Genomic DNA, 25,230 nt, shown 5'->3' with positions numbered 1-25,230 from the left:
GTTTATTATAATCTTAAAAAATACCAAACATCCAAACAATTAAAATATTAAAAGCTTATCACTGACCACTACTACTATTAAATAATGAACAAGTGAAGTAAGAATCTCTTTCTTTAGCACATTCCAGCACTTAAAATACGAAGTGAACAGTAATCAAAATGAACAAGAACAATAATCAAAATGACTTATAGAAGCCGCCCAATGAATTTTACTGAAGACAAAGACCACAGGAAGACTGGGAAGATTGAAGGAATTCAACAAGAAAAGACAATCTTATTCAGATAAATCATAATTTTTAACTTGATAATAAATATACATATAATATTACTTATAAAAAAAATTAACAACTCAAAAAAATTTAAACACTTAAACAAATATCACCAAAAATAACAATGATTAAATTAATTACAGTTCTGATCACACATCACTCAAGTCATTACCAATAAAATTTTTCATCATCTTTTAAAAAATACAAACTACTTTACACTCACTCATTAATACAGTACATTATTGACAGATTTTACAAGGCATATCTGATTAAACTAATAGAATGTGATATACTAATTTATTTGATAACCTAATGTAAATACAGAAAAATCCTGACTACAATAGAAAACTGTAATAAAAATAAATATCAAATTAAAAAATTGAAAATGTTTCACTTATACGTCCATTTAAACAAAGCGATTATAATAAGTGAATTAATTTAATTTAAAAATTGTATTTTTAAAAAGACTATCCTGCTATTATCTATACCATAAAGATAATCATTTCGAATGAACAAATAAAATTCAGTTTTAATTTATCAATACAAAGAGAAACACTAACTATTCTTTTCATTTTTTTATGCGTATTTTATCTGGTATATTGATCTAGGAAAAACACATTAAGGTACCATTAATAACTAATTTCCCAACCAAATAAAGATATGTTTGTTATCCATTATATTTTAATTAAATTTTTCATATTTAAAAGAAATCTTTTATTCTGTTATAAAAAGGCATACAACCATAAAAATCATTTTACTCAATGTATTCAATTTACATGAAATTAATCATCAGACTCACTCTCATCCCAAATTTTATCAATGTACTCTTTAAAATTATTTTTCAAGTTATCACCATTTTTTTCTAATGTAACAACTTCAACTTTACTGTTAAAATTATCACTAGGGTTAGACAGATCATTAAAAGAATCTAAATTACAGTCTTCATTTCTTACCATAATTAAACTACTATCAAAGTCATTTTCAGCAGCCGGTTGAGTTTGTTTTTTATCCTTAGTAGCTGAAAAAGAAAAATTGTTAGGTGACACAGCTGAATGGTTGTATGTGATCTAAGATGAGACAAGTCATCCCTGAAAACAGCATTTATTTATACTCATACAAAAAGCACCCTATACTACAGAATGTGGCTGCCTCTTGGTTCAATATACTATTACACATCACCCTGTAAATGTAGGTGATGCACAGCTCTGCAAATGATATCTTCTCTCCATTCAATATTTATATTATGAACATCTTTACTCTCAAAGAAAGTTAATTCTCAGATATATTCTTCATATTCATATATGTCAAGTAACATGAAAGACCAGGATATACAATACAATGAGACAAATTAATGTACTAATGAATATTTTATTGATATAATCCTTAGTTTACTTTAAATTTTAAGAAACTCTTAATTCCTTATTCCGCAAGAACTAAACAATTTCACAAAGTAGGTATCATTACCATTTGGTATAACAGCAACAGACGGAGAGAGTTTATTTAATGCATAAATTAACATAATTTAATGCATTATTCTCAACACAAAGTGTAGCATAAATGCCATGATTAAAATTAATGCGTTACTTTGAACAAAATTAAAATAATTGTTTAAATAGTATCTTAACTGATATTTTATGAAAGTATAAGTTTTAATTTTATACAACTCAATATCCTTTCCCATAAGCGAGGCAGGGGCCTACCTAAGAAACAAACTTTGTTTCCTTAAGGGAATATTACACTATTCAATTTTAAGTACCGAATAAACAAGAAAAATGTTAAGATCTTAAAAAAAATTCAACATTAAAACATACTAAAATCAATAGTAGAAAATCTATGCATACAAATACAAAACATTTTAACTCCTGACTGTAATGAAAAACTTGTACAAATTCACCATATTTATAAAAAAATTTAATAAAATATTCAACACTTTATAAATTGAAAGGGCCAATCAGGATATAAAGAATATATTAATTGCATGGATGAACAATAATGATACAAATAAATGGTCCGATGGTTTGTCCTTCGTTCAATTTTTTTATAAAAACATCTTACTCAACTTTCACCATCAGTGAATGCTAATGTGTTAAAATTGATTAATTGCCTCTAATGTTGGAGAATAACATATATAATTTGTATTTTTAATGTTAATCAGACAAGGTTAGCAAGCAAACAGAGCGTAGGTTATGTTTGGCTTAAATTTAAACTTCATTTTTTTTATGAGAGTTTCCTGTCTATTTACCTTAGAGATCGGTATTGGGTGATTTTTTTTTTATTTTAATTTCTAGTTATTGTTTCTACCCCCACCAGAGATTATATCTGTGTTTGTCAACATATACTGGCGAAGATCCGAATGTACAATAATATAAGCAAATATTCCACTCCTACACAGACGTATTTGGTATGTGTCAACATTCACCAGAGAATAGATATTCTCTGGTGAATGTTATATATTACAAATTTTTTTCTTCTCTATATTTATAAAGAAATTTTTACAAAATTTTCTTGCATAAAATACAAGAAAGTTCATATAACCAACTTTTTCAAACCACGTCATTTTTAAAGTAATTGATGTATATAATAAATAAATTTTACCCCAGCTTTCAACCGGAAGGGAATGCGATGTACTAAGGAGATTAGTCTTTTTTTCTAAAAAAAATAATAACTATTTTTTTATTCTCTCTCTGGTAACTACAGGCCAACACCTAATTAATTATCCTATTCTCCTTTTCACATATAAGAAATACATTTTGAATTGTGTGAAAAAGTGCCAAGTATGAGCAGCATTCAAAGATAGAGCCTTCTAGCTGAAAGGCAGCTAGAAATGTTGCCACTAACTGTTAACTAATTATGCGCATTCTTAATAAGTATTAATTCAATCTGTAGTCAAAGCATTAATGCAAGGTAGTGTTTTAGATTTACTATACCTGAGGAAAGTTAAATTTATTTATTTTTTTTTTTTAATATGTATAAAAAGAAAAAATGTATGAATTACTTATGGATTGATAAAAATATTTCAACTGCTAACCAAATACACCAGAATGTACCAGAGTTGGTTAGAACAGATTTGCACTGATATTTTACTACAGTGTGTTCGGAAAGTTACTGTGCAATTCAATTATGGAAGTGTAATGACAAAACTTTCTTAATTATTACTTTATAGAAACAAAACTAACTTTCATTATTTTATAGAAACAGAAATTAAAAATAACTGGAATATAGTTAATAGATGTTATTTAAAATGATCTCTCCAACATCAATATAATATAACAACATGCTTCAATTTGTTTTCAAACGTTTTAACCAGCAAATGTACTAGAATGTCTCGTACATATGCTGTTGTTGCGGTTTTTAGTTCCGTCAATTGTGCATGGTCTTATACGATATGCTGCTCATTTCATTTCCCCCCACAGAAAGTAATCTAGGAGAGTAAGATCGGGCGATTGTACAAGCCACAAACACCTCGAAATGATTCATTCACCAAAGACAGTTTGTAAAAATGTCTTTGACCTGAGCGCACTGTGGCGCCATCTTGTTGGAACCAATCTGATTGAGTTCCACTTCAGTTAACTTACTAAAGTTTGTTTAAACTGTACAGTAATGATCACTATTAACTGTATTTTGAAAAAAGATTGAACCATAATGCATGTTCTACTGACACAAACCCAGACTCCATTTTTCATTTTGTGTAAAGATTGTTTGTGTAATTCATGGGGGTTAGTAGTCGATCAAAGTTGTGTATTTTGTGAATTAATATACCCTTCCAGATGAAACCATGCTTCATCTGTAAAACCATAATGTCTAGGATACCTACATTATTTTGGTCAATAAAATGTTTAAACCATTGACAATAATTTAGTCTTTTGGCATGATCTGTAGGTTTCAGTTCTTGAACACACATAACTTTGTGCGGGAAAGGTTCCAGTTCTTTTCTTACAGATTTATGTGTAATAGCGTGCTAACTTAGCATTGATTTTGAAGAGCGTTCGGCCATAGCATACAAAATATAAAGCAGCTTCTGTTCCATTTAGTTTAAGTAGTCTTCCACTTAGATATGTAAAATTAGTGTCCTCATGTTAGACTAAGTGAACAGCTTGCCTGCATACAGTTGTATATGAATAAGTTGTTTTACAGCTGGTAACAACTTGCTCATGCTATTTATTATCTAATGCAATATTGGTTGACCAAAAATGAAATAAAGTTTAAAAACCAAGAGATCTGTGAAAAAATATTTTGATATTCCCTTTCTTTATCTTAAAAGGATTGTAAACATAATGTGGACACACATACCTTGCTACAAACAGTGTTGAAAAGTGACAGTTAACAATTTTTTATTATGGAGTTAAAAATGAGGTTATTAAAAAAGACCTAAAAACATGAAATTGTAATTATGTTCTTACAGACTTTTGATAAATCTATTGGTCACTTGAAATCAGCAATTATTATTTCTGCTGACTACTCATCACACAATGTCTATCAAAAATAATGCTGCAATAAAAAAGCAGAAATAATACATATGTACTCCACACAAACTCAATGCTTACTCATCAAGGACTACTACTTTTATCAAATACATAAAATTTGGGTAATATGCAGACATTAACAGTAAAATATCTCATAAATGACACATAAATTAAAAAAAGTCTAAGAATTTTCACTTTTTATTTTCAGCTGTTAGAAGTTTTCAGTTCGCTTACCAAACAGCTAATTTAATTTTTATAAATTTCATAATTGTTTGAGATTTGTATAAATTTTATCAAATTAACTGATTTAATGAATATTAGTAATTTAATCATATGTTAATAACTTGTGATTTTATTACAAACACATCTTGGCAATTCCTTGTTACTGCTCAGCCTTTTTGATAAATAATATGTAAAAAACAGTTCTACAACAACAAGAAATCTGAATCAATCATATAATCCTTTTTTTTCTTTTTATGCATAAGAAATACCAGAAGGGAATTCATGGAGAACCACACACAGTTTTCCTTTGTGTAATGGTGTAAATGTATCCTTTTAAGAAAAGAATAATAAATAAATAAAAACTGTCTAGAAATATGAAAAAAGAAAATTTGTAAATATAACTAAATAAAAATAAAATTATTCAACACTTACCAGGAACAGGACAATTATGACTCCAAATATCTTCAATAATATCTGTAAGGTTCCTTGGAGCGTTAAAAACAGTCTTAACTGGACCATCAGAAACAGTTTCAAAACTCTGCAAAAAAAAATGTAAAAACTTTGAAAATGTGACACTGAAATAATTATAAAATATTAATGAGTAAATAAAAACATTTTATAAGTGATTCACTAATATTTTACTGACTACATGTTTCAGATATAATTATATTTATCATTTCCTAAGTATCCAACTGCTAAACTGCTACTGAGCAAATTGCAGATGTCTTTCTTCTATTCATGTCTTTTTCATTCAGAATCAAATCAGAATAATGTTTTTTCTTATGTTATTCTTCAAAACCCCTTCTACTTCTTTATTTAATAGACTGCCTAAACCATTACCAAATCTAAAAATCAATGAGTAAAACTCTCCCCGAGTTAAAAGAAATCATTGCAAGAACTTTTCCGGCTGACAGATGGGTTTTGGCCTTCACTGGGCAGCTCTATCCTTCCTTCGCCACTCCATACTTGCCATTTTTGACTCCAGATTTTGATGATCACACGTGACCTCAAAAAATCGTCCCCTTCTTTCTGAAATCAATTCGGAAGTCTCTCACAGATCACTAACATGAATTGCTTTTGATTTTCAGTCACTAACCTCGAAACACATCAAACACTAATTTTTCTAAAGCCAAGATGATCAGTGATAATGGATTGAACACTCCCATAGATGATACTCTATGGAAGTGCTCAATCCATTTCTTCAACAGTGAACTGAAAACCACCTTCGATAAGTTCTTGAATGGCACGGATGTTGTCAGCTATGAGACTTGACCTTGGGTGTCGATCATAACTCGTTTTCTATAATTTTTGCCCGCCCTTAAATTGTCTGGCCCACATATACACTTGGTTCTGGGACAATGTAGCATCCCCAAACTGTACCTTTAAACAAGCTAAAATTGCCACAAGTTTAATGCCTTCATTAGTTAAAAACTTTGTGATTATACATTGTGCGACAGACGACGGAACCTCTTACTCATTCATGGCTGTACTGACAACAGAACAGTGTTGAAGAGCCAAACTGGTTCCCCCTCTCTAACACACCGAACATTAAGTTCTCACTCCGCCATTCAACACGGAACTGCTTGCTGCATAGAATAGCAAAATTAAGGTTTAAATTTGACTCACCCTCATAATAATATACCATGTACTTTTCAGTTAAATAAATTGTTTGATTTTAGTATATAATGTGTTATACCAAAGTTATACCACACTAATTTATTTTTTTTATTCATCAATTTTTATTAACAATTATAAACTTTAGAGTAAGCCTACAATTGTTTACATTTTAAGGAGCATTTCAGGCTTGTTTTAACTTACAACTCCACTGTGCTTTTTTAAGTCCCAAGGAATCACTCCAAAAAAGAAAATGTTACAAAAAACATAACACTATTAATAATACATTGATATTAAATATTTATGATTTACCGGAACATTTAACAGATTTCCATTTTCCTTTTGATCCAATTCTTTATTGCTTACATCTTTGATTTGTGCAAAATCATTACCTTGAAATGTACTTAATTTGCTTTCAACAGTATTAATACTTTCTGCAATATTAAAATCTGTAGGTCCGTTATCTCTCAAATCATCCTTAAATGAAAATAAAACAAATTATTTTAAAATAGTCATCTAATAATGAGAAATAAGAATAATAAATATAAAAGAATTTGCAATTAACTTAACATACTTTTGAATGACAAAGATTCATTCAACATTTAATTTTTGGGATTTTGTCAGAATCAGAATTATCTCTTTCTTTCATTCTGTACATGTAAGCTTAAAGTAAACAAGAGTAAAAATTCATGCATCATCAGAACACTTGACAAATGTCCATTTTCCTTTTGATCCGATTCTTTATTGCTTACATCTTTGTTCATTGACAAATAATTAACTTGAAATGTAGTAAATTTGCTTTCAACAGTATTATTACTTTCTGTAATTACTAACTTCTTATGATGACCCGATTAATTTACTAGAAAAATAAGCAACTGATGGATTGCATAAAAAAAAAAATATATATTTTTAGTGGCCAATTTAAATGTTCTGCAATAGAACTACAGGTTTTTTTTTAAACTGGCTGTCTTGTTTAAAACTTTCCTCTTCTTTCTGAAAGCGTGCTTTATAGCATAGCACTGATTTTATCATTTTCACAGTTCCTGAATTGTATGACCTAATAGAATGTAGAATGTACGACCTAACACGAGTGTAGTTTTATAGAAAAATATAAAATTTTTAAAGTGTTAGTTTTCCTATATTGCCTAACCTGCTTTTAATACTTTTTTTTTACAAGCTTATTACATAATTTTAACTGAGATTTTTGTTACTACATACTTGTTTTATGTCTGGGTAAATTTACTACTTTACACTTAGGACAATGAATTATAAATTTTTGATGATACAGAAACAAAAACAAATCAACATATTCTTTAAGAAAATATCACAGAAAGGTGATAACCCAAGAAGAAAAACATAAAATTAAAAACTAAGAGGATTGGATATGAAAAGAAATGAATGATAGCAAATTCAGTTTAAAAAGTTTACAAATTAATTTAATAGTTTTGCAAACTAACCCTAAAATAAAAATAAAACAAATTACTTTAAAATAGTGATTTAAAGATAAGAAAAAGAATAACACACAACAAAGAAAATAAATTAATAAATAGATTTTAATTAAATAAATACATTTTTTGGGGGATATGAGGGGGCTAAAATTCTTGGTCCCTTAGATTGCTGAGATTGAGTAATGCTAAGTATACTTCCCACATATTAAGCTAATGATGTACTTTTGGCATTGTTATAGTAGTGACAATGAAAGGTGATGGTTGAAAAAAGTATATAATATAAATGGGGTACGCCATTTTAATTCAACAAATGATCAGTCATCACTATTTTTGATTTTGTTGATATTTGGTATATGATAACTACCCACCTTGCAGTGGCCAAAAAATATTTTTCTATAGTTTTGAAACATTGTTTTCTTAAGTAATAGACTATTTTCTAACTTTCCAACAGGAAAACAGTTATTTTCGCCATGTTTTCCATGAGCTGTAGCATTCTTATTTTACATCAGATAGAGGTCAGAAAGGGCTTTTTGAAAAGAGTAAACATGGAACTTCACCTTTGTGTACTCAAAATTCATTTTTTTACATAATCAAATCTTATAATGTTTACTGAAGTTACATTAACAAATTGTTGTTTTTTAAAATTTTGGGCCCAAAATAAATAATTATGGGCTTAGGATAACAGGCCTGTTTTTCACATTTAACTCTCAGGTACTAGTAATACTTAAAAAAAAAAATTGGGCTGTTACCAAGTGTACTTTATTAAAAAAAAAAATGGCTGCTAAATCGTAAGACTTTGAAAATGTCTCATTTTTGGGGTCCAAAAAAACCATATGGAGAAAGTGTATTCGATACTACTCTTCATTTTCATGTATTTTGACTTCAACGATTTCGCGTAACCACGACTTGCCACCGTATATGCAGCAGACATAATATTTATATTTTGGCTTTGATAAACCTATAAAGCAATCGGAAACAATAATGTCCTTGTGTATTGATACTAACATAATTTTTTCCGATTCAGAAGTGGCCCGGACTTTCAGAATACATTTCTGACTTATTGGAACATAACTGTGAAAGATTTTTATTTCTGGGACTGTTGTGATTACCTGATAACGAGAACTGAGATATTCTTCAGTTTCTTGAATATCTTTATTAGAGCAGAAAATAAATGTTATATTTTTAATATTGTCTTTGCAATAACTGTACATTTCAGAAGGTGTAACAATTGTTGACTGTCCTTTGAAGGCTTGCTTTAATCACAGTCCTTTTTACAGATCCACCAATACCATCACATGGTCCTTTTCCATGGTATGAGGCAAAAAAATGCCATTCAGCTGCAATTTCAAAATTTTCTTGATGGTAGCACAAATTTATGAATTTTTTTGTTTTTATACTGGACAAAAAAATACTGGGCTGAGGAAACACCAGAAAAATAAAAAAATTGTTTAACTTATGGTAACAGTGATTTTTACTTATAACTTGCTTTTAGAAGCAGAACAATGTAGTATTGTGTTTCAAAAACTCACTAATCCCACAGTAGCGTTGACTTCATAATTTTCCTTCTTTTTTAAAATATATGAGAAATGGATGTACTGTGGCATATGTTTTTGACCAGTGATATGACGACTTCATCCTGTATCACAAAAGGAAAATTTTGAGGGAAGTCCCCCATTACAACACATTCACCCTCCAACAAGTTTTCCATCTTAAATGATGAGGAAATTAGCTTGTTCTTTGCAACAAAATGATGCCTTTTTTATATTATTTAAATTTTCATTAAGTTTATCTAAGTACTCTTGAAATGGAAAAATCTTAGTAGTTAATTCACAACGGTCAACAGAAACCCACTGTTTGAAAATATAGTAAAATTTCCTTGTTCACGGGCGTTAAAGACTGCAATAATGCCGCAAATATAGAACAGAACTAATCTCGTTTAAGGAAGAATGGTTAGGTTCTATGTAAAATGGAAAAAAATCAAGTGTACTTACTTAGGGTGATGTTACTGATGAAATAAACACAGCATTATTAATTATAAGCACTGATTTAGTACAGTACATAGGTTTACTACAAAATAATATTTAACAAAAAAGTATATTTCCTAATGTACTCGTAAGCACTTACTGAACTGTTTGATTTAAAAACTCATAAAAGTATGTACTGTATTAGAAAACGGTATTACATGTTCAAATTGTACTCAGTAATTGCCTTAAAAAATCAAGAAAAGGGCACTACAGTACTACATACACTAAAACTAAAATTACTGTAAAGGAAATTTACAAAACTAACCTACAGTATTTTAGACTGCATTTTTCCTCGTCTCGCACTTCTTTTAAATCCATTTGAAGTTCTGTGTATTCTTGCACAGCATCTTCAATTTTGCACTTAAAGATTAAGCTTCTATTCAAAGATGGATCAGCATCGATAAAAAAACTGGTTAAGTTCAGGGATAGTTTAATGCCTTTGGGAAGCGTTTTGATATTTAACTGTTTTCCAGGGATCGTATCTTCTACTTCGTCAAGTTCATACCACACACACACACGCACACAGAGAGAGCGAGAGACAGAGAAAGTAATAGACGAGGTAGAGGGAGAGAGAGAGTGAGAGAACCTGATTCACTAACCAGAACACAAAATTTAGGTCTTAAATCAGCAAATTTTGAAAAACCAATTTTTAAATTGTTTTTCTTTGAAGGTTGTATGCAATTCTTTTAAGTTACATAAGATAAGCCTTTTTCGAATATTAATTTTCTTCCTATCAGCTTGTCTTCAAAGAAACAATCCTTCTTGCCTAGCATCATTCAGCTGTGCTCATCATTCTGGTAAAAATCTTGGACACATTTAGTAACATTTTCATCAATAACGTGACTGGGTTTCTTTTTGCCGATTTGTGACAAAATTTCACTTGTTTTAACTAATTGTTTAGACTGATAGGCTAAATAGTAACTTACACTAAACTCATATTGAATTTGTTGAATGCTCCAGCTGCTTAGTAATAAACTTCAGATTAATTTTTCTCTTGGTTGATGCAACTGTTTTCATTTTATTCTATATTTTAATGATTAACTCTTCATATTCCCTACGTAAATCAGCATAATTTTGTGGTACTAAACTGGTTTCTTCTACAGAAATATTTAAATCAAAGGAATCGTTTAAGTTACTGGTAACTGACTTAGCTATTTTTCTAACTTACTTTTTTAAAATTGGTTCCTTTGCGCTGCTTGATAATTTCTGAACCTTAATGGGAGAAATGCCAAGTGCTGAACAAACTTTATTCACAGACTCGACTATCAAACATTGAGGCTCGAATATATCTTAACATTCCGGTTTGCTTTCTGTATCATCTTGTGGTGCTTGTATTCTGTTTAAGCATTTTGTAAATAGTGCTGTGCCTGGTACTGATTTTAAATTTGGATTACTTGTTGAAAGTGCCAAAGATATTTCTTAAACAGATTTCTTAACCAGTTTAGTGTGACGGCTAAATGGGTCAAAGCAACTTTTCTCATTAATGTGAAAATATTTATCTAAATATTCAGTTTTATGAAAAGTACAGATATTTTTTGTTTCAGTACATCCACTTCTTAAAGATATCAATGTTATTTGCTGTTTAGTAAAATATAAAATATAGTGTAATAGAAGATCTATTGTAAGTCAATTTGTGACATATTGTATCAGTGTGGTTACCAGTTGAACACTCCATAATCTGTTTTTATAAAATGCAAGGGTTTTTACAATAACAATACAGTAATATAAATTATAAAATAATAAAACTACTAATTGCACCTCACTTTGTCTTATCCCAGTTTCTCAACAGATAAAATAAAAATTTCTCTAATTAATAAAATTACTTTACAAACAAGTATAAATTACCTAACCGCAGTATTAATACTAGCAACAATACAACATACATATCACAATGAAATCAAAACTAATTGAGCCTTCTACAATGTTTACATTCAGGATTATGCAAACATTCATGTCCATGCAAGTCATTCACTTTTGTGTTTAAACATGAGTTTGTGTGTACGAGTCACACTTTAAGTAACAAACTATCTATAATATAAGCTATCACATTATATACATATCAAAAAAAATTGTATAGTAGGCCTATATTATTATCTGAAAAAATGCATGCTGTGAATTTTTTGGATACATTGTTCACAGTTAGTAGGAACAGTTTTTTAGTGGATTTGATGGCTTCATTACTCGTCAACCCCTTTAAGTAACAAAATAAAATTTATATGATTTTAAAGTATATCAAAAATATTTAATGATGTAAAAATTTCAGATTTTTTCTACCTGTCCCACATGTGGTTTTTGGGCTCCAAAAATGAGACATTTTTAAAAGTTTACGATTTGGTGGCCATTTTTTTAATGAAGGACATCCGTAACAATCCAATTGGTTTTTTTATAAGCAATACTAGTACCTGAGAGTAAAAATATAAAAAACAAGCCTGTTAAAACACAAGCTTGGAATAGAATTTTTGAAAATTTGTTGAATTAAAATGAAATACCCCAAATAATAAAACTGCTGATGATAAATAGCAATATCTAATTATTTACAATATCCACATAGTTTCAAAGAATAGCATATAAGAAAATAAAAAATGTGAAAAAAAAGGAAAATATGATTCGCTGAAGCTGCGGCTGACACCCAATCAAGATCTGTATGATGAACTCTCATTTACCAGTTCTGAATGATCAATTCCCAAGAAATAATGTAAAGATCTGGTACTCTTTTATTATTTATTATTAAAAAATTAAACAAACAATTTTCTGCTCTTGACAAAGTTAAAAAATGTAAGACGAGCAAGTAATTTTCTTGAGAAAAGTAAATACGAGTACTTCATCTATTCAATTTTAAGAAAAAATTTTAATGAATAAAATACAGAGCTAAGAATTAATATTTCTATTAAATATATAAAAATTTAAGATTAATAATGAACAGAATTAACAATTAATCATGCACTAAATTTATATATACATAAAAAATAGTACTATCATGAAAAATTAAGGTAAGATGTAACTCATCTCAGTATTCTGTACTGGTGGTATTTAATAGAATTTAACAGTACAGATGAATAATATGAATATTAAAAAGATTAATTTGATAAAACAACATATACACATGACATGTGATTGGAAAGTTTAACAGAAGAAAAGATTTACCTGTGGGAGGGAAAGGGGAAGCTTGTTTTACCTTTGAAACATCCAGAAAAGATCGCTGCGATATCTTTGTTCAGTAGAGATGCCACATCTCTACAAAAGAAGGCATCTCTTTAGAATGTTATCTCTAAATTATCTGGAAGAGTGGCAGTGGAAGAGTCCAAGTTCACCACAAACAGAAAAGCATAAAACGTCAATCGAATGTGAAAACAATTTTGTAATCCTACAGGTACATTACATCATGAATTTTTACCTATGGGGCAGACAGTTATATAGTAATACTTATAGTATTCCTGATTAAGTATTCAGCATTTGTGCAAAAATGTGGAGAAGAGAAGGCCTACACTCTGGCAAGACAAGTATTGGGTAGTCTATTGTAAGAATTGAAGACAACACACCAGTTCATTGTGTATTCTCCATCACAAAATATTTTGCTAAATTCCAAATTTCTGTGCTTCTCCAAACAGAATTCCCCTGATTTAACTACTGCTGACTTCTACTGTTTCCTAAATTTAAATTTTAATTAAATTGGAACCGATTTGACTCGATTGAAGACATCCAGGCAAGTACCGAGAGGTTCTAATAAACACCCTTCAGAAATCAAATTTTCAGAAGAGCTTCCAAAAGTGGTAACACCATTACAATCTGAGTGTTTGGCAGAAGGAGACTATTTTGAAGGACATCCATCACAATAGTTTGAAAGCACTGCCATTTTGAAATTACAAGCCCAATCTTAAAATTTTCCAATCATACTGTGTACATACTAAAAAAAAATTCACCTGGGTAGATTTCGACCTAAGTGAAGTAATTCTATCTTCATCACCAACAACTGCATCTGGAGAAATAAAATATTTTAATAACCTGATCAAACAGATCAAAATTCTGATATTTTAATTAATTAAATGTTTAAGTTTTTATTCTACAATTAAAAATTTAGTAATAATTTTTTTTTTTTAATACATGTCTTTTGAATTTGAAATTTTTAACTTATTATCTTTATATATCAAAAGTTATAAAATATGAATATAAGAATAGTAAAAAAAGAATTGAGTTATGAAAGGTGAAATAAGCACGAAGATAAGTATGACAATGGTCATAAATAAGTAGAAGGATGCTTTTCGCTGAGGTGAAACTTCAAGAAGTTTTAAAAATATGCAAATAAGTTCAAATACTTGGGAAATGCCTAACATATGATAGTGTTATTCAAGAGATAGGAGGGTTTAGAAGATAGTAAGTTTAATAATGAATCTTTAAATATTATATTTCTCTGTAAGAGAAATTTATGTATTTTATTCTGATATATAAACCAATTTGAAGCTCATAAAAAAAAATTAAGTAGATTTTAAAGACTTGTGATTAGGAGTTTCTAATTTTTTAAGAGGGAAAGAGGATTGAACTTATAGCTTCATAGTGTGTGTGTATGTATGTGTGTGTGTGTGTGTGTGTGTATGTGTGCATCCATATGTTTTTCCACTTGTAAATATTCAGCAGGAAAATAATATAACTCAATTTTAAATTATATTTACCTGTGCTTAACAATATCTTCAATAACAGAATACTGTTTGTACGACTGTAGTTTTTTTATTTGAAAGTGTATGTGTGTTTTATCTTAAGTCATGAAAATATAAACAATAAATTAAATCATTAAAAATAACTTTCAACCTAGATCTTCATTCGACAGCAATTTTTATAAAAAAAAAAATTATAACTCAACTAAAATAATAATACAATCATATAATTTTATTTTAATGTTCAGTTATATTAATAAAAAAGGAGCATGCAGATATATTTTTAAAAAAATAGAAGTTTAACAAAAAATTTAATTGACCATGTTTTCAAAGTAACTAAGATGACACATACATTTGAGTACAGGTAAATGAATAGCATAAATGAGTAATGGTAAATGGTTACTGAAATAAATTTAAAATTAGAAAATGCTCAAAATACACTAGTGTTTTTTTATTTATTAATCACTCAAACCTGTAAAATTTGGGTTGTGGAATGTTGTTTAACTTTTGACAATTGATTCCTATGTATTTTTAGCACTGAATTTGAAAATGACCTTCATTTTTTTCCATCATGTCACATTTTTTGCAATCACTAATTTAAAAATTTGTAAAAAGTTAAAGATAGCAAAAACGTGATACAATAAAATAGATATAAAACTTTTTTTTATTATAAATTAATCTATTCTTTTTTGGCTTATACTATGGATTCTTATAGCTAAACAGTTGTGTGGTCTGAAGAGGAGGACAGGGTGGGGTTTGGATTGAAGATGATGAGATGGTGGGAGAGCTTGGCCAATAGGTTGTGACAAGATTTAACAAGATGTAACATGTTTATTGGCAGCTATCCGTACCTATCACTCATGCACCGTTCAACTACTATCAGTGCTGTTTCAACTATTGGCATATGTAAAAACTCAATTTACATCAAAAATATTGTTTACATCAATAAAATTGTTTAAATAGTTTTTTCGTCCTCCAAGATCAAACGTGTTTTTTCTGTGGCAAACATAATTTCAGGTCATAAAACAAACTTTCCATTTTCAAAATGGCTTCAAGAGGCTGCAAAAATTCTGCAGATTCTTTTTGTTGTATTTGTAAATTAATGGTGGAAAGACAAAAAAAATTTTCATTCGACAAGTATACCCCACGTATTTTAGAGTGAAAATAGGAGATCAAAACAAAACTTGGACAACCCACTACATTTGCTACACATGTGTTAAAGGACTTAGACGGTAATTAAAGGGTGAATAAGAAGCATTCAGATTTGGAGTTTCAATGGTGTGGTGAAAGAGCCATGAAATCACACCGATGATTATTACTTTTGTTTGACTGATGTTCAGTGTTTCAATTTGCAGAATAAAGAAGAATCATCTATCCAAATATACCATCTGTTTTACACCTGGTTCCTCATGGTCCAGACATACCAGTGCCAATTTCACCAGAAAATTTATCTGAAACAGATGGTTCCACAAGTGATTTAAATGAAGATAACATCAAGGAGTATAAACCCAGAGATAGATGTGCACCAGAGCTTTATTCACAGTCTGGACTAAATGATTAGGTTCGAGACTTACATCTGGCCAACAAAAATTCAGAATTGCTTGGCTTAAAGAAAAGAACCTTCTAGCAGCTGCACCTCATTTTCCTGGTTCAGCTACAGAAAAATGGATTTTCTTCTAAATTTTTCAGAAGAAGAAGAAGAATTAGTCATCTGCACTGATGTACATGGACTTTTAACTCAATTTAATATTCTATACAAAAGCACAGATTAGATAATATTCATAGATTTGTCCAAAAGAAGCTTCAAAGTTCTTCACAATGGGAATACATATTCGTCAATAACCATCAGTCATTCTGTCAATTTAAAAGAGGGTTATGATAATTTGCAATTCATTCTCGATAAAATTAAATATGACAATCATAAGTAAATTACATGCGGCTATCTCAAAATAATATCAATTCTTCTAGGACAGCAAGGAGGATACACAAAATTTCCTTGTTTTTTATGTGAATGGGATAGCAGAGACAGAGAAATCATTGGATAAGGAAAGATTGAGCAAAAATATCTTTATTAGAACCCAGAACCAAAAATGTGCTATGAAAGCTTTCATAGATTGAAATAAGGTACTCCTTCCACCTCAGCATATCAAGTTAGGATTGATGAAGCAATTTTTCAGTGTTAACAAAAGAAGGTAAATGTTTTAAATACATCTCTGACAAATTTCCAGTCTTATCAGCTGCCAAACTAAAAGAGGGTGTCTTTACTGGTCCTGACATTACAAAACTTCTCAAAGATGGTAATTTTGAGAAACAAATTGTTTTAGAAAAAGAAGCCTGGGGAACCTTTAAAGACATAGTAACCGAGTTTATGGACAATAAGAAGGATCCAAACTTCAAGTCAATCATTGGGAGCATGCTGCAGAAGTACAAAAATTTAAGTTGTTCAATGGGCTTGAAGGTTCATTTTCCAAATTCACATGTGGACTAATTTCCGGAAAATCGGGGTTCTGTTAGCAAAGATGAGAGAGAGATTTCATCAGGACATGAAAGAAATGGAAAGGAGGTATCAAAGAAAATGGACTGTTTTTTTTTCTATTTAGCTTCCGGACCACCATAAGGTACTTCAGAGGGTAAAGTAGCATGATATTTATGAATGTAAATGTAATGTATTCTTGCACAATTTCAGGTCGACCATTCCTGAGATGTGTGGTTAATTGAAACCCAACCAACCATCAAAGAACATTGCTATCCACGATTTAGTATTCAAAACCGTGTAAAAATAACTGTCTTTATTAGGATTTGAACCTTAGAACTGTAACTTCAAAATCAACTGATTTGCGATGACGACTTAACCACTAGACCAACCCAGTGGGAGATGGAAAAAAGAAAAGGAAAAGGACTACTATGATGGCAGACTATTGCTGGATGTTACATCGAGATGAACCCTATAGAAAACACTGAAGGAAAAGCATGAAGCAGAGTATAAGCCATCTAAAGAAATTTTGATACATGGAATAAAACTGTATTTTATTTAATGATTACGGTTGGGTGAAGAGGGGAAGTGGTTTCCAAAGGCATGATGTACCTCATAAAAATTAATTAAATAAATAAAAGTAAATTGCTTTAAAAATGCACTATAATAGAAATTAGGCTTATTTTGTGGCAATTTTTATTAGAAATTAAGGGGTCAATGACCCCCTTAAAAAAAATATTGACGTGGTCGAAAAGAAATGAAGGTTATTTTTGGATTCAGCACTAAAAAATTTGTAAGAATCAATTATCAAAAGCTAAAGAACACAACCATTGCTGGCTTATTATTACTGCTGTTACTCATCATCAACTTTGATTTTTTAAGTATTAATTTTTTTATGATACGAGGGTTATTTTTTTTTCAAGGTCCGATCGGTCACGAAATTAAAACCACAGTGAAAATAAAATTTTTTTTATTTGTAACAAGTACTTACATAGTTACGCTATTTTTCTACATAGTCGCCACTCCGATTTAGACATTTGTCACAGCATGGTACCTACTTTCCAATACCCTCGTCATAGAACGGAGCCGCCTGTGTTTTCAGCCATGTTTCTACGCTGGTCTTCAGCTCGATGTCTGTGCCAAAATGTTGTCCTCCTAGCCAGCGTTTCATGTGAGCAAAGAGGTGAAAATCAGATGGAGCCAAGTCTGGGCTGTATGGTGGGTAATCAAACACTTCCCAATGAAAACGCTGCAGGAGCTTCTTTGTTACAGCTGCAGTGTGCGGCCGAGCATTTTCATGGAGAAAGACAATGCCTGATGACAACATTCCTCTCCTCTTATTCTGAATTGCCCTTCGTAGATGTTGAAAAGTCACGCAGTATGAGGCTGCAGTAGTTGACATGCCACGTTCCATGAATTCCACCAAGAGAACTCCATTCCAGTCCCCAGAACACAGTAGCAATACACTTTCTGTTGGAGAAGTTGAACTTCTTTGGTTTACTGGGAGAATGAGAATGCATCCACCATTTGGATTGTTCTTTTGTTTCTTCAGTTTCGAAATGGACCCATGTCTCTCCCCTGTGACAATTTTGTTCAAAAAATCTTCTCCTTCATTGTGGTAGCACTGGAGAAACGTTAGGGAGGCGTCCATTCTCATTGTTTTGTGATGGTCGGACAGCATCTTGGAAACCCATCTCACACATAGTTTGCGGTACTGAAGTCTCTCATTCACAATGGTTTAGAGAGCTGAACTTGAAATTTCAGGAAACAAATCACCCAATACAGAAATTGTGAACTGACGATTTTCTCGAATTGCCTCATCCACTCGCTTAACGAGATTATCGGTTGACACTCGCTTCCTTCCCTGACCACCTCCATCATTAACATCTGCATGTCCTGCTTTAAAGTTCCTGCACCATTGTCGCACTTTGCTGTCACTCATTGAAGTTTCACCGTACGCATTACTTATTTGTCTATGAATTTCAGCTGCATTACACCCCTCAGCCTGAAGAAATCTAATTACCGCACACACTTCACACTTGTTAGGAGATGCTATTGTTGTAGAGATGTTAACGTGCTAGCTGCGTGTTCAGAACTAAACGAAGTGACGCAGCGTGATTGAAGGCCATACTAGAGACACTGCGCAACACATATGAGCAAAGGTTCATCCGATTTTTGCACGGGTTTTTATTTCGCAACCGATCAGACCTTGAAAAAAAAAGTAACCCAGATACTAATCCCTCAGCATTTACTGATGACTGTTTAACAATCAATATAGCCATCTATTTTTAGAATTATTTGAGTAGTATAATGCAAAAAATATGCAGCTGTAGCACAAAATCAATTTATCAGTACCATGGGTGATTTGTAACTACAAAGGCAGCAAATAGTTGCCAGCAGTGAACCCATTGGTTGGTCTAGTGGTGAACTCATCATTTCAAATCAGCTGGTTTCAAAGTCAAGAGTTCTAAGGTTCAAATCCTAGTAAAGGCAGATACTTTTGTACAGATTTGACCTACATCGTGGATACTGGTATTCTTTGATAGTTAAGTTTCAATTAATCTCAGGAATGGTTGATCTGAGACTGTATGAGACTACACTTCATTTACTATAAGAGTAAATCAAATATAAACAGGATTTTATATTAAAAAAAAATATTTATTTAATGAATAATAAAAGGCAAATATAATTTATTTTTCTACATAGTTTGCTGCTTTAGAAATATATTTTTCCCTGCAAGAAGGGCAGTTTTTTATCACAGCATCGTAGAATGAAGCTGGTTGTGACATGAACCAGTTGCGTACAAATCCCTTCACGTCTCACCATCTTCAAATTGTTGCCCTGCTAGCTTCTTTAAGCGGCCCAAACAAATGAAAATCACAAGGTGATAGGTTCAAACTATAGGGAGGATAATAAAATTGAATCCAGTCCATTTCTTCTAGTTTTGAGATCATTAGAGCTGCAGTATGGGGCCTGGTGTTGTGGAGGAGGATGGCCTCTTAAATTGATTGGTCTTGTCTTTTGCAGCAATATGCAGCCCTCACCTTGTTCAACAGCTCACAGTAGTAAGCAGCATTGATTATGCGTCCCTCATGCAAAAAATGAGAAAAGTCCCTCACTGGTCAAAGAAAACGGTGGAAGGAACCTTGCCAGCTGACATTTAAGCCTTGGCTTTTATCGGGGCTGCCTCCCCTTTCCAGCACTACTCCATACTGGCTTGTTTCAACTGGGGAGTGTACTGGTGGACCCACGTTTCATCGCAGATGATGCTCCAACTCAAAAATGCAATACCTTCTTTTGTAAACCTTGCTGTAAGCCTCTGACAGACCTCCAAACGTCTCAACTGCTGATTTTCGGTCAAAAGGCAACAGACCCATCTGGCACACACTTTATGGAACTGTAGGTAGTTTGTGATGATTGCTTGAGAGCTCCGATAACTTATTCAAACCTGTTCTGCAATTTGGATACTCTCACCCGTCTTCAAGAATGTCTCAAACCACACGAATGTTTTTGTCTGTAATGCTGGTCCGAGGATGGGAATCATGTTCCTGATTTTCCACTCGTTCTTCTCCTTCTTTGAACTCTTTATGCCAGGCAAACACACACGGCCTTGACAATGTTTGGTACCCGAACTGTGCAGTCAGACTCCGGAAAATTACCATCACTTAAACTCTTTCATAAGGAAAAACTTTTATAATGATGCATTGCATATTGAAGGGGGCCAATGGATTTGGAGGGGGAGCCAAAACCTGTTGCTCCGACATTGTGAATGTTACTGACGAATTGTTTGGAAATGTAGAATGGCTGGCTCTCCCCACTCCAAATGATCCCACCCAAGCATACTAGAAGTGTGGGCCTAGTCCTACAGTTGGTAGGACTAGGCCCGTAGACACTCAGGAACAAGAAGCCTGTTTATATTTTATTTACCCTTGTACATTCGTAGATATCATTCTCATTCATCTTCTGAAGTAATATCTTACAGTGGTTCCAGAGACTAATCAGAAAAAGAAAAGTGATGAGGGTTAAGAGGATAGAAAGAGAAGACAAAGAAGAAAACTAGTAAGGTTTTCACTTTTTCTTTTTCTAAAGAAGATATTGTACTGACACTGACTGTTAAGTATTAGTTATTCAGATGATTTAAAAAATATGAAAGCAGCTACACAAATTCAGAGATATGTAAAAGCACAAATAAGAAGCAAAACCACAACCAAGGATTTTTTTCTCTAAGAAAATGTAACAGAAATTGCTGTAAATTTCTTCAATCAAGTACAATATTATATCTTTTATAAACAATACTGACTATTTTCTTCATACTTCTTATAGTACAGAGCTGCTTGTAATTCTTCCAGTTGAAATTCCCTTCCTTCAGCATAAATCTGAAATGCATAATTTTCAAAATTAGTAATTATTACATAACTAACTTAACATAACATAAAAAATTTAAATAATGCAACTAAATTAAAGTGTACAAAATAACTAAAAAAAAAATTAACTTCTATCGCTCAACTCTCTTCACTAATATAATATGGGTAAAGTAAAAGCTTGTACAAGGACTGGAATAAAAAAAAAGGGAGTACAGTATTAAAGAATGAAGTATGACAATGTGACTGTGACCTCCCTGTTATATAAACCTTATCAAACAAATTAACTCAAAAATCTTTAAATAATCAATCTTATACAGAAAATTAACACAAAATCATTGACTAATGGATCTTAAAGAGCAGATTAATTTAAAATCTTTAAATAACACTGTTCAACATGATTTTTGTCTCACGAGTACCAAAAACTTACGCAGTTTTTTACCCTGTTTTCAAATTTGAATTTGGAATTTCTCCATCACCCACAATTTTTTTGTTATTTTAATATTTTAAAACATTTTTTTCATCCATTTGTCCATTCTCAAGTAAAAGCTCCTAGAGCATTATAAATATGATGGAACCAAATGAGCTATCTCAAAGGGTAGCGTTGCTACTGTTGTGCAAGTTCAGATGTGAATAGACATGTACAAACATGATTGATCTAGTGTACTACAAATTCATCAGAACGATGCCAGTTATGAGATTGTAGTGTACCAGTTAACAGATCATTGTGAGTGCTTTGTGTCTGAATTATTATGTATTACATATTTATAACTTTATTTCTTTTAATTAGTCAGCTACAAAATGCCTAGAGTTTGTTTAAATTATCCTAACAATTTTTGTTATGTATGGTGGTGAAGTGACGCTCACGTCCCAAAAGCAAAACCTTGCTTCATTAGTAAATAAGTGTTAACTTTATTTTGGGTATAAAGTCGGGGACCAAACAAAGGCCTGGGCCCTACATATCTGTTTATCGTGTTATAGGTTTCTCACTGTATGGAAAAATGAAGACCACACACTATCTCTATGATTTTGAGGAAATCCAAAGATCACTCTTCTGACTGTTATTTCTGCTCAATAAACATTAAAGGGATTGCATCAAAATCAAAACATAGAGTGGTGTACCCTAACTTGCAATCTGCAATGAAACCTTTTCCACACTGCAAAGAATTGCCCATACCAAAGCCTCCAAAATATGTGACATTAGATGAGGAGAGCTCAGTCTAATAGAAGTAAAGAAGAAAAAGAAACAGATTCTGGCGATACATTTGAACAAAACAGTTCATCTGAGCCTCATTTTAGAAAATCTTACCGATATCATACGAGATTTAAAGTTATCCAAAAAACAGTCTGAAATGCTTTCTTCCTGGCTAAAGGGATGGAATCTTCTTCAAAAGAATACAAAGATATGTACTTATCGTAATCGTCATTCTGAATTTAAAGACTATTTTTCTGAAGAAAATGGCTTAGTGTCTTGTAATGACATTTCTTCTATTATGGAGACACTTTGAAATGAACATAACCCAATAGTTACGAACATGACAGTTATGTTATAAATAGCTTGTTCATAGATTCCTCTAAAGTTGGTTTAAAAGCTGTACTTCTGCAAAATGGCAATAATTTCCCATCAGTACCTGTGGCTCTCATTTTGCTAGCATGAAAAAAACATATGAAAACTTTAAATTTATATTGTAAAAGTTTCAATATGCAGTGTATGAATGGAATATTTATGGTGATTTGAAGACAATTGCACTTATTCTTGGTCTGTAGCTTGGTTGCTCAAAGTACTGTTGTTTTTTCTGTGAATGGATAGTAGTGACAGAAAACAGAAAAAACCATTTCATTAAAAAAGAATGTTCTAAATGCGAATCACTAATTCTTGAACAGAAAAATATGAAACATGACCCACAGTGTAATCCTAAAAATGTGTATCTACCTCTGCTACACATGAAACTAGGATTAATGAAGAATTTCATCAAGGTTATGGACAATACTCCTGGTTTCATGAACTTAAAACAGAAGTTTCCTAAAATTAGTGATGCAAAAATTAAAGAAGGAATATTTATGGGTCTACAAATACGATCACTATGCATGATGAAAAGTTTGAGGAATTACTGAATCTGCTGGAGAAAGCAGTTTGGCAAGCATTCAAAAATGTTACTCAGAGTTTTTTGGAAAATTGAAAGGTGGAGAATTACAGTGATATTGTCAATGGTCTTACAACATCTTATAAAAATTTGGCTTGTAATAAGTCCCTAAACACTTCCTGCACTCGCACCTAGATTTCTTCCCAAAAAATCTTGGCACGTAAGCGATGATCACAAAGAACATCTTCATCAGGAGATTTCAGCTAAGGAAAAGTGGTATTAAGGCAAATGGAATCCTAATATGCTGGCCAAATATTGTCGGACCATCAAGAGGGATGCTCAAAAGACGAAATGTAGCAGAAAATCTTCTGTTTTTACTTTACAGGTGAGTCAAATGTTTGAATATTGTGTAGTTAAGAATGAAAAAAGTATTAAAATGTTTGAAATTTACCTGTCCCTTAGAAAACTTGCTTGATGAGGAAAAGCGATATAATATTTGAATTCAGAAGAAAAATTCAATCAGAATCACATATTTTTCTTCCAGACAAAAGAAAATTATTTTTTGTTCCTCAGTGTAATTACACCATTAAGTGTTCAATTTTTAGCGTTTAATGATTGGTATTAAAAAATCTTTTAATAATCAATCTTCAACAATAAATTTACTTAAAAATTTTCAAACATCAAAAACTTAATTTTAATGATAAAATTACAAAAACGTTTTAGAAAAAATTCAAAATTTTAAAATTCAAAAAGTATAAAATATTACTTGACTAACTTTGCTTCTTCACTCAATCAAAAAATCTTTTGCCTTTTTAAATAAAAATAACAAATAAAGGTGTGATTGGGAAGTTTTAAAACTGGGCTTGTAATTTCAAAATGGCAGTGCAGGCTATTGTGATCCTTTAAAGTAGTCTTCTTCTGACTGAATACACAAGACTCCAATGGTGTTTCCACTTTTAGAAGCTATTCTGAAAATTTTCTTTCTGAAGGGTATTAAGAACCCTCTGTATTTGCCTGGATGTCTTCAGTTGAATTACAGTTCAATTCTGTAATGGAGAACACACGATGTACTGGTGTGTTGTCTTCTTCAACTCTTACAGTGGAGGACCCAATTCTTGTCTTGCCAGAGTACAGGCCTTTTCTTCTGCACATTTTCACATAAATGCTGAAGGACACTTATACTATCCTGGTTGACTGTCTACCCCATAGGAGCAAATTCATGTTGCATGGCACTTGTAGAATCAAAGAAAACCAGCAACATTGTCTTCACATTCAATTGACTTTGTTGCGCTTTTTTGTTTATGGCGAACTTGGACCCTTCCACTGCAATGATTGGGCCTTTGTTTCTGAGTCATATTCATAAACTCATGAATCATTGCCTGTAATTACCCTATTTAACAAATTTGGGTAAATTTCATCTCAATTAATAATTCTTGGGGCAATTAAAGTCAGTGTTGTTCTGCTGGTTTGACAACAATTTCAAAATGAATTCTGCAGACACTCAACACATGTTCAAATCTTCAGTTAAAATTGACTAAATCATGTAGAAACTTAAAATTAATTCATCAGTCATCTCCTAATTGGAAATCTACGGTCAGAGGGGGCTAATTCGTGAACTTTCACC

At 31.4% G+C, this 25,230-nt stretch overlaps 1 protein-coding gene across 1 annotated transcript in view; it reads right to left on the bottom strand.

Annotated features, from left to right (window-relative positions):
• LOC142329222 (uncharacterized) overlaps positions 1-25,230 on the bottom strand; it is a 158,722-nt gene that overhangs the window by 110,989 nt on the left and 22,503 nt on the right. The window contains exons 8-12 of the mRNA XM_075373625.1: positions 21,462-21,537; positions 13,960-14,015; positions 6,880-7,044; positions 5,386-5,491; positions 1,222-1,286 (exon numbers count right to left, since the gene is read on the bottom strand). Coding sequence (XP_075229740.1) covers positions 1,222-1,286; positions 5,386-5,491; positions 6,880-7,044; positions 13,960-14,015; positions 21,462-21,537 — 468 coding nt within the window. The remainder of the gene's footprint in view (positions 1-1,221; positions 1,287-5,385; positions 5,492-6,879; positions 7,045-13,959; positions 14,016-21,461; positions 21,538-25,230) is intronic.

Source organism: Lycorma delicatula, chromosome 8, assembly GCF_047948215.1.
Source record: "Lycorma delicatula isolate Av1 chromosome 8, ASM4794821v1, whole genome shotgun sequence".
Classification (NCBI taxonomy): domain Eukaryota; kingdom Metazoa; phylum Arthropoda; class Insecta; order Hemiptera; family Fulgoridae; genus Lycorma; species Lycorma delicatula.
Note: the sequence above shows the minus strand (reverse complement) of the source record. Positions and strands in the feature narration are given on the sequence as shown.